The sequence below is a fragment of the Pygocentrus nattereri genome, chromosome 21 (assembly GCF_015220715.1).
Source record: "Pygocentrus nattereri isolate fPygNat1 chromosome 21, fPygNat1.pri, whole genome shotgun sequence".
Classification (NCBI taxonomy): Eukaryota; Metazoa; Chordata; class Actinopteri; order Characiformes; family Serrasalmidae; genus Pygocentrus; species Pygocentrus nattereri.
The window spans coordinates 18,254,093-18,266,595 of NC_051231.1; the positions used below are offsets into that span (position 1 = coordinate 18,254,093).

General features: G+C 40.5%; 1 protein-coding gene across 7 annotated transcripts in view; it reads right to left on the reverse strand.

Annotated features, from left to right (window-relative positions):
- mbd1b (methyl-CpG binding domain protein 1b) overlaps nucleotides 1-10,344 on the reverse strand; it is a 37,670-nt gene extending 27,326 nt beyond the window's left edge. For 3 of the 7 annotated variants that reach the window (XM_017725177.2, XM_017725178.2, XM_017725172.2), the window contains exons 1-3: nucleotides 8,692-9,764; nucleotides 3,161-3,301; nucleotides 721-850 (exon numbers count right to left, since the gene is read on the reverse strand). In XM_017725177.2, coding sequence (XP_017580666.1) covers nucleotides 721-850; nucleotides 3,161-3,301; nucleotides 8,692-9,029 — 609 coding nt within the window. In that variant the 5' untranslated portion in view covers nucleotides 9,030-9,764. Of the gene's footprint in view, nucleotides 1-720; nucleotides 851-3,160; nucleotides 3,302-8,691; nucleotides 9,765-9,806; nucleotides 9,929-10,256 lie in introns of those variants that run through there. The other 4 variants (XM_017725173.2, XM_017725174.2, XM_017725175.2 and 1 more) reach the window with 4 other exon arrangements.
- Between the last annotated feature and the right edge of the window lie 2,159 nt (nucleotides 10,345-12,503).

Sequence of the window (12,503 nt, forward strand, 5' to 3'; positions counted from 1 at the left end):
CGATAAATCTCAAACCATCTATCGAACAGTTGATAAATATTAAACAGTGCTGCCAACAGGAGAGAGGAGCTGATTAGTATTAGCTTCGCTAGCATGCTAACAGCTCTGCCACCACAGAATGTTAGAGCTAATCCAGCTAACTAGCTAAAGCACTGACACAAGTTAAAATTATTAAAACCAATGATTAAAATTTGTGAAGTCGAGCAGCCTGAAAGGACAAAGGCGAAATAAACCCTGTTCTGTGGTGTTGGGATTTTTAGCCTGATATGTTAACTTAGCGTTAGCTTACCAAGCAGCTACAGACCCAAACAGTGCTTCCAATCACAGTACAGGCTTGATTCTGAAAGTTAGTGCTCTGTTGAATCATGATCATCAGCATCACTGAGAAATCAGCAGCAAACATTTCCAGCTCTATACTTTGCAATACCCTTAGTGCAGTCTAGTTGGATTTCTTTTCCAGGCTCCGTCCACAGAGAGTCTACCAGTTTAATGTTTTTCCAAAAGTGCTTCTCTGAGACAGATACCATTTTGTTAAACATTTTATAAAGTAGCCTAAAGAACAACATTAAAATATACCAATGGCTACAGTTTCCAAATCCTTTTGGGGGCACTGCATCAGCACATGACTGTCCCTCAGATATGTTCATCTACACACCCAGAATTTCTTCCACATACAGTCTAGATGCACTTTTCATTCTTCAGCAATTATTCTTCACTTACCCTTGGTCCTCTTTTTGGTGGTTCACCATCGAAAAATTTCCCCATTTTGAAGTCGAAGTGTGTAAGGTCGATTGTATTTTTAATGCATTTCAGCAGCTCAATCTTGCTCCGCACTCTTTCTCCTTTAGGGCTGCAAAAAACACACCACTGATTAATATAAATAAAGATCCACAGCCAAGCATAAGATAACAGAGAGACAAAATAACACGCTGCCTGTGTGTTGTGTAGTGATGTCACGACTGATTATATTAGTAATTGAGTAATCCACTGATCATTTTGACATTTAAAAGGCCAAACAATATGACTCAACAATGGACTGAACAGAAACAAATCATGCAGAACCATTCAAAATACTTTATTTGACAAAGATAAGCAAGGAAGTCTTTATAAAGATATCAAGCTATGAAAAACATGCTTCTATTAGTCCAATAGAGTACCATTTCCTTCTATAAAAGATGCACTTGTAGGCACTGTACAAACCTCTCACTTGTTGAGAACATTTAGAGTAGGGCGGTGGTCACAGTACGGTAAATGTTAATGTAGAAAAAAGCTTAGAAAAAAACCCAACCTTTGCAGCCTAAGTTAATCAGCGTATACTAGCCATTCTCTAGCATTACCACAATCACCTAGCTTTTTTGCTGCCTTTTTGATTCCAAGCACAGAAGTATAACAGGGAGACTGTTGTTCACAGATATGACCAGGTTAGGGTCACACACTGTCATGCAGGGCTTGTTGCATTGGCCCCAAGTTTTATGACACTTATCAGCAGCTATATGGAGACTTGAAAGAATCTTCACTTAATCGATCTGTCAGACTACCTGTTCTCCATCGCTCTAGGCTTATGTGATTTCACATCTATGAGCGCAGCACAAGCAGAGTCATCTCTCTACACATTGATTGACTGATTTGAATGCTGTGACACGTCATCGCACTTTGGTACAAAGACATGCAATGCATGCCTGTAGCAGAGTTGAACCAAAGGGGCACTGCAGAGGCGGAACTGGCCACGATCAGAATGTTTTGTACAGTTTGGAAAGATATGTTCTAATTTTAAGCAAGGCTGGTGTATTATTATTATTACAGAACACTGCATTTCAGCATTAATCCAAAAGACATCTTGAAAACGCTTGCATGAGCATTCCCAGTAGAGTGGGAAAATATGCCATAAATTTGATGTCTTAAAACCTGAAGAAGAGCACTATATGCAAGCCCGATCCACCACTTGGGGAAAAAAAAAGCCATACAGTATGTCATAATAATCACACAATCACATTGTGTTTTGATATATCACTTCATTTAGTACACCTCCTTGCATCTACACCCACTGTCCATTTCATTAGCTCCACTTACCATACAGGTGTACACTGTAGATGTAATGCTAATATGCTAATACCAGCTCTGTAGTGTTCCTGACCTTTGAAGAGCAGTGTAAAAAGGGCTAAAAAGGGGTAGATGCAATGTACTTAATGTAATGGTCGGCTGTCATATATCAAAAGCCTACATTGCAAAAAAATAATAAATGGGTATATTCTTCAAGCATTGTTTCTTACTTTAAAAGAGAAGCAGAATTTAGAATTTGTACTAATCACTGTATACATCATCATGAAAATAACAATAGGGCAATGTAAGCGTATATCGGTGAGGAAAAGTACTGCAGTGCTGCTTTGAAGGCTTTAACTTCCTTCTTGGGAAAGAACTGCTGAAAAACTAAACAACTACTTTAAACAGCTTACTAAAAATATTAAATATGAAATAATTCGTACAAAATGTGTTAATCCCTTTTACAGCTAAAACAATGCACTATTTCAGGTGACTAACAAGTGGTTAGACTACAGTAGAGCAAATGAGCCCTTAAAATGAAAATCATTATACATGATATTTCTGTAAAAATAATGTAAGCATGGTATAGCATTGTATGAGCTGTGCATTTTAAAACGATGTGGTTACTACAAGATAAATAAAGCATATATTGGGTTTTAATGCAATTGTTGTACAAAGTAAAAAAGAGGACAAATTGACAATCCAATAAATAAATCAATTTAAAAAAAAGGTGCAACGTTTGATTTGTTTTTTTGTTGGAGGCTCAGAAGTTCCTGTCTCTGCAAGTCAGATGAAAACCGTTGCTTTTTCCCCACATATAGTTCAAGTATGGAAATAGTTCAGACGAATTGCAAAATTATGAAAATATAGTACTTCATGATTTCCTACAAACATCTGTAGCTGAGCAACTCTGCTGCAACAATTAACAACTCATCTCCTTTCACATGTAAAGCATGTGGATGTGGCTTTAGAACTACACCTCATAAGTTGTAAGTTAATGTTATTAATGTATTTTAAAAGGGAAGAAACATTTTTGATAATTGCAATTTATCACTCAGGCCAACCTAATTTTTGTTTTTTTAATGACCAATTAATTGTGACAGTTCTGCTGTAAATGTACCTCATGTAGTATGTGTCTATCTGCCCCATGCTCATACCAGAGCGGCGTAAAACCACTCTGCGTTTCCAGCCTTCACCCAGTATCGGCCAGTCCTCCCAGTCCTCATCCCCAACCCGCCGCCGTGGTGGTTTTCTTCCCCTTCTGTAAAATACATATGTATTATTACTGGGGTGTGTGTTATACATATATATTTAAAAAATACAATACCAAAAACCACCAATGAATGCCCACGACCTTCGATCCCTCAGACAGCATTGGCATACTTTTGTAAAAATGGTTTACATCATACCCTCAAGATAGGAACTACTTAGTTGAAACAGAAATTAACGTTTCTGAGAGAGTGCCAGTGGCCTGTGGTGTCATCCAGGGTTCTATTTTTGGGTTGCTCTTGTTTAATTTATACATGCCTCTACTCAGCCAAATCCTACACGACCATGGGATATCTTAAGACAGCTAAGAAGACAATACTCAGATGTACTTAGCACCCTCCTCAAACTTCTATTGCCCCCTTGACTCACTTTGTAAGTGCCTTGAGCAACTCACTAACTAGATGTAACAAACATTTCTAGCCCTAAACCTAAAGAACTTGCATGTGAATCTTCACATGACTTCTGACTTGTTCTATGTAATGTTGATGGTGGTAAAATTGTGGTAAATGGTGGTTTTATGTTGCCTTACAATGCCCTGCATGTACCTCTCCACCATGAAGGCATTTAAAAATATGCATGAGGCCAAAAGGCCTATTTCAAGAACAGTAATTAGTGTGTTTACATGTACTTATAAAAAATATGGTAACTGCAGAAAATTAGGTTTTGTAAGCAATTCGATCAACATGTTAACATTATACAGAGTACTTATTCAGAGAACTACAGGTCTACATGAGTCAGGCAATATTCGTATCTCTGCTTTGTAACCTACCAATAAACTTGTGACATAAAATTCAAACTTCATGCTGTGGCTTATTGCTTTTTCTTAAACTTGGAGTGGCAATGACTATGCATCATCCAGAAGATAAAGAATATTCAAATTCTTCCGCTGGTCAAGTATGTAGTTGGCTCTGCAGTGCTCCGTTTTGTTGCCATTTCATGGGTACTCTGACAAACACTGTTTGCAGGACAGCTCTACCCTCTGTATGTGCACATGCATGGATTAACACAAGGAAAGAGAAAAACCCAATTACTGAGCTAAAATCCAGATCTCTTTATTGGATTTCAAGAAATCTTATAATGTCCTTAATCCAAACTAAGAAATCAGAATATTTTGTTTACATGACCACTTGAATAATTCAGTAACTGATTATTAGTGTGCATGTAAATGCACACAATGTCTTAGGCACCATGCAACATATTCTAAACATTTCATGTAACAGCTTTCTGTGAGGTAGCTTTTTAAAGGCTTTAAGGGGGAATTCTACTGGTTTCTCAAACATTCTGCATAATGCAGAGGTTAAGACTTAAGTAAATTAAGTCAAAATAGCTCAATGTAGAGACACTTAACAACTCAGATTTCTTTACAATGGAGGTGATAGGAACCAGGGGTCATGATGTCTACAACACAAATCTTCTTCTTTCGGCTGCTCCCTTTAGGGGTCGCCACAGCGGATCATCTGCCTCCATCTTGCCCTATCTACTGCCTCCTCTACTTTTACACCAACCATCTCCATGTCCACCTTCACTACATCCATAAACCTTCCCTGAGGTTTACCTCTTCTCCTTCTACCTGGCAGCTCCATCTCCAACATTCTTTGACCAATATATCCACTATTCCTCCTCAACACATGTCCAAACCATCTCAACCCGGCCTCTCTGGCTTTATCTCCAAACTGCTCCACTTTCACTGTCCCTCTGATCTGAAATTTCTAATCTTGTCCAGCGTTGTCACTCCCAACGAAAATCTCAGCATCTTCATCTCCGCCACCTCCAGCTCAGCCTCCTGTCTTTTAGACAGAGCCACAGTCTCCAAACCATACATCATAGCAGGACGCACTACTGTCTTGTAAACCTTCCCTTTCACTCTTGCTGCTATCCTTCTGTCACACATCAGCCCTGACATCCGTCTCCACCCACTCCATCCTGCCTGCACCCTCTTCTTCACCTCTTTTCTACACTGTCCATTGCTCTGGATGGTTGACCCAAGATATTTGTCATCCACCTTTACGACCTCTACTCCTTGCATCTTCACATTTCCACCTGCCTCCATCTCATTCACACACATGTATTCCGTCTTGTCTCTACTGACCTTCATTCCTCTCCTCTCCAGTGCAAACCTCCACCTCTCCAGATTCTCTTCCACCTGCTCTCTACTCTCACCACAGATTACAATGTCATCTGCAAACATCATGGTCCATGGAGCCTCCTGCCTGACCTCATCTGTCAACCTGTCCATCACCATTGCAAACAAGAAGGGGCTCAAAAGCTGATCCCTGATGTAACCCTACCTTCACCTTGAAACCATTTGGCACTCCAACTGCACACCTCACCACTGTCTCACTATCCTCATACATGTCCTGCACCACCCTAACATACTTTTCAGCTACACCAGACTTCCTCATACAGTACCACAGTTCCTCTCTTGGCACCCTCTCTATGCATCCTCTAGATCCACAAAGACACAATGTAGCTCCTTCTGACCTTCTCTGTACTTCTCTACCAACACTCTCAACGCATGGTACATCTCAACGCAAGGCTCTTGACGCAATTGGATCTATGGTACTCTTTCTGGGCATGAAACCAAACTGCTGCTCACTGATCTGAACCTCTCGCCTTAGCCTTGCTTCAACAACTCTTTCCCATACCTTCATGGTGTGGCTCATCAAATTTATACCTCTGTAGTTACTGCAGCTCTGCACGTCAGCCTTGTTCTTAAAAATGGGGACCAGTACACAACTTCTCCACTCATCAGGCATCCTCTCACTCTCCAGGATTTTGTTAAACAACCTGGTTAAAAAGTCCACTGCCTTCTCTCCTAAACATCTCCATACCTCCACAGGTATGTCATCTGGACCAACTGCCTTTCCATTCTTCATCCTTTTTATAGCTACCCCTACTTCCACCTTACTAATTCTCTGCACTTCATGATCCACTATCTCTCCCCACGTTGTCCTCCTCTCTCTCGTTTTCCTTATTCATTAGTTCTTCAAAGTACTCCTTCCATCTACTCAACACTCTCTGTTCACTCACTAGTACATTTCCCTCTCTATCCTTTATCAGCCTAACCTGCTGTACATCCTTTACAGCTCTATCTCTCTGTTTAGCCAAACGATACAGGTCCTTTACTCCTTCTTTACTGTCCAGCCTCTCATACAGCTCATCATAGGTCTGAGCCTTTGCATTTGCCACAATTCTTTTTCGCTATGCGACTAGCCTCACAGTACTCCTGCCTACTTCCTTCATCTCTCTGGTTATCCCACTTTTTCTTAGCTGCCTTCTTCTTCTGTATACTCTCCTGAACTTCCTCATTCCACCACCAACTTTCCTTGTCTTCTTTGCTCTGACCAGACGAAACACCCACCACATTTTTGCCAGTTTCTCTCACCACCTTAGCTGTAGTTTCCCAGTCCTCAGGTAGCTCCTCACTGCCCCCAAGGGCCTGTTGCAATTTTTCCCTGAACTGCCTGCAACCATCCTCCTTCAGCTTCCACTATCTAATCTTTGGCTCTGTCTTCACGCTCTTCCTCTTCTTTGTTTCTAACCTCATTCTACAGACAACCACCCTATGCTGCCTTGCTACACTTTCCCCTGGTACCACTTTACAATCTCCAGTCTCCTTTAGGTGGCATCTCTGGCTAAGGATATAATCCACCTGTGTGCACCTCCCTCCACTCTTGTATGTCACCCTGTGTTCTTCCCTCTTCTGAAAATACATGTTCACCACAGCCATTTCCATTCTCTTTGCAAAATCTACAACCATCTGAACTTCTGCATTTCTGTCTTTCACACCATACATACCCAGCACCTCTTCACCCCCTCTGTTCCCTTCATCAACATGTCCATTGAAGTCTGCACCAATCACCAATCTCTCCTCTCTAGGGACACCATCTACCACTTCATCCACCTTACTCCAAAATTCCTTTCTCCTCTAACTGACAACCAACCTGTGGTGCATATGAACTGACCACATTCAAAATCACACCATCAACCTCCAACTTCAGGCTCATGATCCTGTCTGACACTCTCTTTACATCCACAACACTTTTCACAAGCTGTTCCTTTAGGATAATCCCTACTCTATTTCTCTTCCTCTCTACACCATGATAGAACAGTTTGAATCCACCTCCTGGCCTTGCTTCCTTTCCATCTGGTCTCCTGGACACACAGAATATCTACCTTCCTTGTCTCCATCATGTCTGCAAGCTCTCTGCCTTTACCAGTCATTGTCCCTATGTTCAGAGTCCCTACTCTAACCTCCACACTCCTGCCTTTCCTTCTCTCTCGCTGCCTTCCTCCTCTCCTCTTTGATGGTCTTCGACCTACAGTAGTCCAATTTCCACCGGCACCCTGCTGGTCAACAGCACCGGAGGCAGTCGTTGTTAACCCGGGCCTCGACCGATCCGGTATGGCAATCATATTTGTGATCCGCATGATAGTTTTGGCACAAGTTTTACGCCGGATGCCCTTCCTGACGGAACCCTCACCATTTATCCGGGCTTGGGACCGGCACCAGAAGTACACAAAGTACACCCCTAATAGCTGGTTTATGTCTACAACACAAATAATACCATCCAAACTATCCAAAAACACACACATAGTGAACGTAAACATTTTTATAAAATATATATAGGTAATGTTGACGATGGTAAAGCAGTGGTAAATCTAAAAAAAATCTTTGGGAATTATTTTGCCTTACAACATTCCACATGTATCGCTCCACCAATGTATTCGTTTTTAAAAGAAATCTTCACACAGTTAACACTTTTGTAATACAATGTTTCAGGCATCAGGCAGTGTACTGGTAACGATTTTGTGCAAAAGCTGTCTATGAGGGAGCTTTTAGAGGCATTAAACGCTTCAGACATCTAATTCTCATCCGCCATACTGTGAACAAGTTAGAGTTGGTAAGTTTCTGAGCATTTAATATAAACACACTAAATTATTTGCTATTACATTTTAATGATTAAACTATACAGAAAATGTGCAAAATCAGTAGAATTCCCCTTTAATCACTTCAAACCTCTGGTTCCCATTACCACTGCTGGTAAAGGGAACCACTACACCACATTTCACTTCAAGCCACTCTGAATGACTTTGTATTCACATGTTAACAAGTTAATTATGCAGAACTATTGGGAAAAAAAAACGTATAGATACTTGCACCGTCTGTAAGGATGTGATGATTTAATCGTGCAGTCTACAGCACATGACACTAGCTGTTGAGGTATAGCTCAAGTTTCCATTATCCACAACTTAGCAGCTCCAGTGCAAAACAAGAGGCAACCTTCAGACACCAAACGTGTCTTGGCTGCTTGATTACGTTTAAGGTAAGGGGGAAATTGGGGAAATTAGATTTTTCTACAAAGTAGTCTTTTAACATACCCCACTGTTCCGCTTCCTGTGTGGTTCCACTCACTGCCCGCCACACTCCCACTCCGCTCACTCCCAGCCAGGCTCTCCATGTCCAGGTCGCAGCTTTGGACATCATCATCAACACAGTCCTCCTCCAGAGGTTCAAACCAGTCAGCTGGAGGCTCATCTACACCTTTTACAAGCTCACTGCCTGTTTCACTTAAGGCTTGTCCAGCACTGCGGTCTGTGTCGTTATCTCTAATGTCTGTGCTGCTGGACAGGCTTTTTTTGTCCTCAGTGTTGGAAATATTCTCTTCCATCCTCTGCTGCCCGGAGGGTCCTTCGCCTCCCTGTGCCTCTTTCTCCATGGCTCTCTTACAACCGTGTTCGCCTTGATTACTTCAGCATAACGTTTAAATAAAAAAATACCACCCAGTTAACAAAAATATAGTAAAGTCCTTCATTATCATAGACTAGCATAGCATGCTAATGTACACATCGTTGCATATACCATAACAAACATAGCCACTTGCTTAACTAACATCAAGGCTAAATATACAGTAAAGTTAATTTAGTTATCGAAAGTTTAAAAGTTGATAACTCAGTTAACGTTACTAGACTGGGCTGCTCTTAATTAACAGTTAACCTAACGTTACTGAACTCCTACAAGAGAGTTACATCTTAGACTTGCATCTAGCTAAGTCGGGTAAATGGTGGTTAGCTAGCGAGCTACGTTGTTCGAGAAGACTTAAAGCAGTTTTTAAATATCAGCTAAATATATTACGCTCAAAAGGTAAATGTCTAATTGAGGCTGCTATTAGCTGCAAATAGCTATAGTTTTTTGCCAGTAGTTGTTTCCTCTAGTTAACGCTACCTTACTAGCTAGCTATTCAACTAAATCGCATGGATTAGCAAGCTAATGTTAGCTGGAGAATATGAAGTTCCACCATTTAGCGCAAAGACGACTCGTAAAATATATATTTAAGCCTTTCACTTTTTAATTTTATAAGCTTTTCTGCTCCAGAATGAGTAAGACTGGCAGTTGGCGCCTATTTCCCTGTTCCATGGTCAGATTGCTATCACAGCTAGCCTAGCCTTGCCTCGCTAAGCTAACACAGCGGCTGTACCCCAATAAGCGCACCTACCCTCTAACTAGAACGCCTAGCCAGTTCTAGCGAAGTGGTCCAAGTAGTGCGCAGAATTTGTGGGCGGCAGCTCCGTTTTCACTTCCACGGTCTACACATTGTGACACGATCCTTAATAGCAGAACGGCCTCTGCTCTTTATAAATATAGGCAAAATTATTCATCATATGAACTCAAAAGCCCTTTGTGGCGTTTAAGAACTAGAACGCCTAACTCAAGGTAGCTAGTACACAAGCACGCGAATTGGGACGAAGCCTCTAGCCCCAACTCGCATATTCAAAGCAGCTAGAAAACCCAAATGCCAAAGTTAACAGGTATAACTGCTGATCTATCTGCTCCCTCACTGTCTATACATTCCGACGCGACTCTTACGTCCATAACATTATGCTACCCGCATGTCTTTTACAAATATATACCAAAATAATAATGAATAATTATTCGAAAGACTTACTTTCTAGAAAGCGGAAGCTCCGGGCTGTTGAACTCGGACAAAGAACGCCAGGCTGAACCATGTGACTGCAGTTCAAACCGAATTCACTTTAAGTGTGAAACATTTGGGGACTTAATGGTGGATTTAATGGGAGATGTTTTCACCAGATGACCAAGCTCCTGCTTCTCAGTCTCAATTTGTGTACAATAAGCAGGTTTTCGTCTCTAAATTATCATGTAAACTCCTCCGTGGGCAAACGGGGCCTGTAAACTAGTGCAAGAGGCCCCACAGCCAAATAAGTCATATTTAAGGAAGGCACAGTACAGATATTTTCTTCAGCTGATACTCAAAGTTTAAAAAAACGGTCAAAACTAGTATGCTCAAAACTCTACTCCAATCTCAATGTTGTCACGCAATGTTACAATGTGGTTAGTGATTTTATAACGTGACTTGCTTTACATTGGGTTTGCTTAGTTTTCAGCAGTGCAGTGACATTGGCATGGTAGTGGCATGTGTGTGCTGGTACAAGTGGATCCCACAGCAGTCTTGCTGAAGGAACAATGCAACGTCACTACTGAGCTGAAAATAGTCCATCAACCAAAAATAATCCTGTGGCCACTGATGAAGAACTGGTATGGAACAATATCACTGTCCAAATTAAAATGTAATATGGCAATGTATGTGTATGATTGCATTTAGATTTCGGTCTGTGTACATTTGATTTTCATTTCAAAATCCAGTATTGGAAAACGAAAAATGGGTCGATGCTTGTTTTTGGTTCTGTTTTTGTTGGTGGAAAAATCAAGAAATAGCTTTGTGTTAAAGTTTCACAAACTGATCATGAAATCATATAACAAGCAAACAACAATGGAATAAGGGGTTATTTTTATGATCCAAATTATTTGGAAATAAACGTGCAGAGACACAGAAGCTCAGAAAACAGGTGGTGGCAGTTAAAATGATAAGTACAGGAAATATCGAGCATGAATGTTTAAGAATTTGAGCCATAGTTCTGACATTTAGTGAGGCTTTTTGATATTTTGTACAAGTATTTTTATATTTGACAAAAAAAGAACCAATATGGAGGAGAGACTCCCGTATATGACTTCCACCATTTAACAGCAAAATGAAAGAGGAATGAAAGTCTTGTTGCCCAATAATGAGGAGAAAAAGTCATATTGTATATTATGTCATCAGAGGTGATGTGTAATAGTGTGCTACTGCTCCAGATTTGCACTGTCCTGTGCTCATAGTGGTCTTATATATATTATTCTTTTGGAAATGATATTTTGAGGCGTGTTGAGTGATTTGATTTGATTGAGTGGGCTTTGCAGTCCCTCGTAAAAAGGGATGTTGTGGTTTAATGCTGTTAATGTTGCTGTTCTGTTACTCTGCATTGTGTGTGTGTGTTATTTGTGTTATTCTGTGTTGTGTGCCAGGACGTTTTTGGTGCTACAGGGGTGCTGAATCATGTGAAGGAGTGTTATACCTATGGTCAGGGTTGGGATAACTACTGAAAAATTAGTAGCTAGCTATTTTGTAGCTACTTTCTCAAAATGTGCAGCTGGCTACAATTTAGCTACTTTCCAGAAAAAAGTAGTGGTTACAAAAGTTGTGCGCTACTTTCAAAGCCCAACTGTCAGAATGTTTGTGAATCTCCACCTGACACACCAAACAGGCCCAACTGACAGTGTGAACAAGACACTGCATTTAATCCTGTGCCAGAAAGAAACACACAATTGAAAAGCTGCAAATAAGCAAAAGGATTATCACAAAGTGGTACTTCTCCAATTTAAACATTTCAGCAAGATACAGTGATCAGGCATAACATTATGACCACCTCCTTGTTTCTGCACTCATTGTTCATTTTATCAGCTCCACCAACTATATAGGTGCACTTTGTAGTTCTACAGTTACAGACTGTAGTCCATCTGTTTCTCTGCATACACTGCAAAATTTCAAGTGTTAAATTAACACTGAGAGTGTTAAATTTAACACCGGACAAGTGTGTATATGTGTCCACACTCGTCAGTGTTAAAACAACATTTACACTAGTGTTACCTTTTTGACACTAAATCAGAGTAAATTTAACTCTCTCTATAGTCAAAAATCAACACTGCCTGTAGTTGAATTTACTCTACACTGGGGTAGGTGTTACAAAAATAGCTCTGGTAGTGTTAAATTTTAACTCTACTATTTTAACACATTTGAGTGTAAACGCAAAAATAACTCCACCAGAGTAAAACTTTAAATCATATATTTCAACAC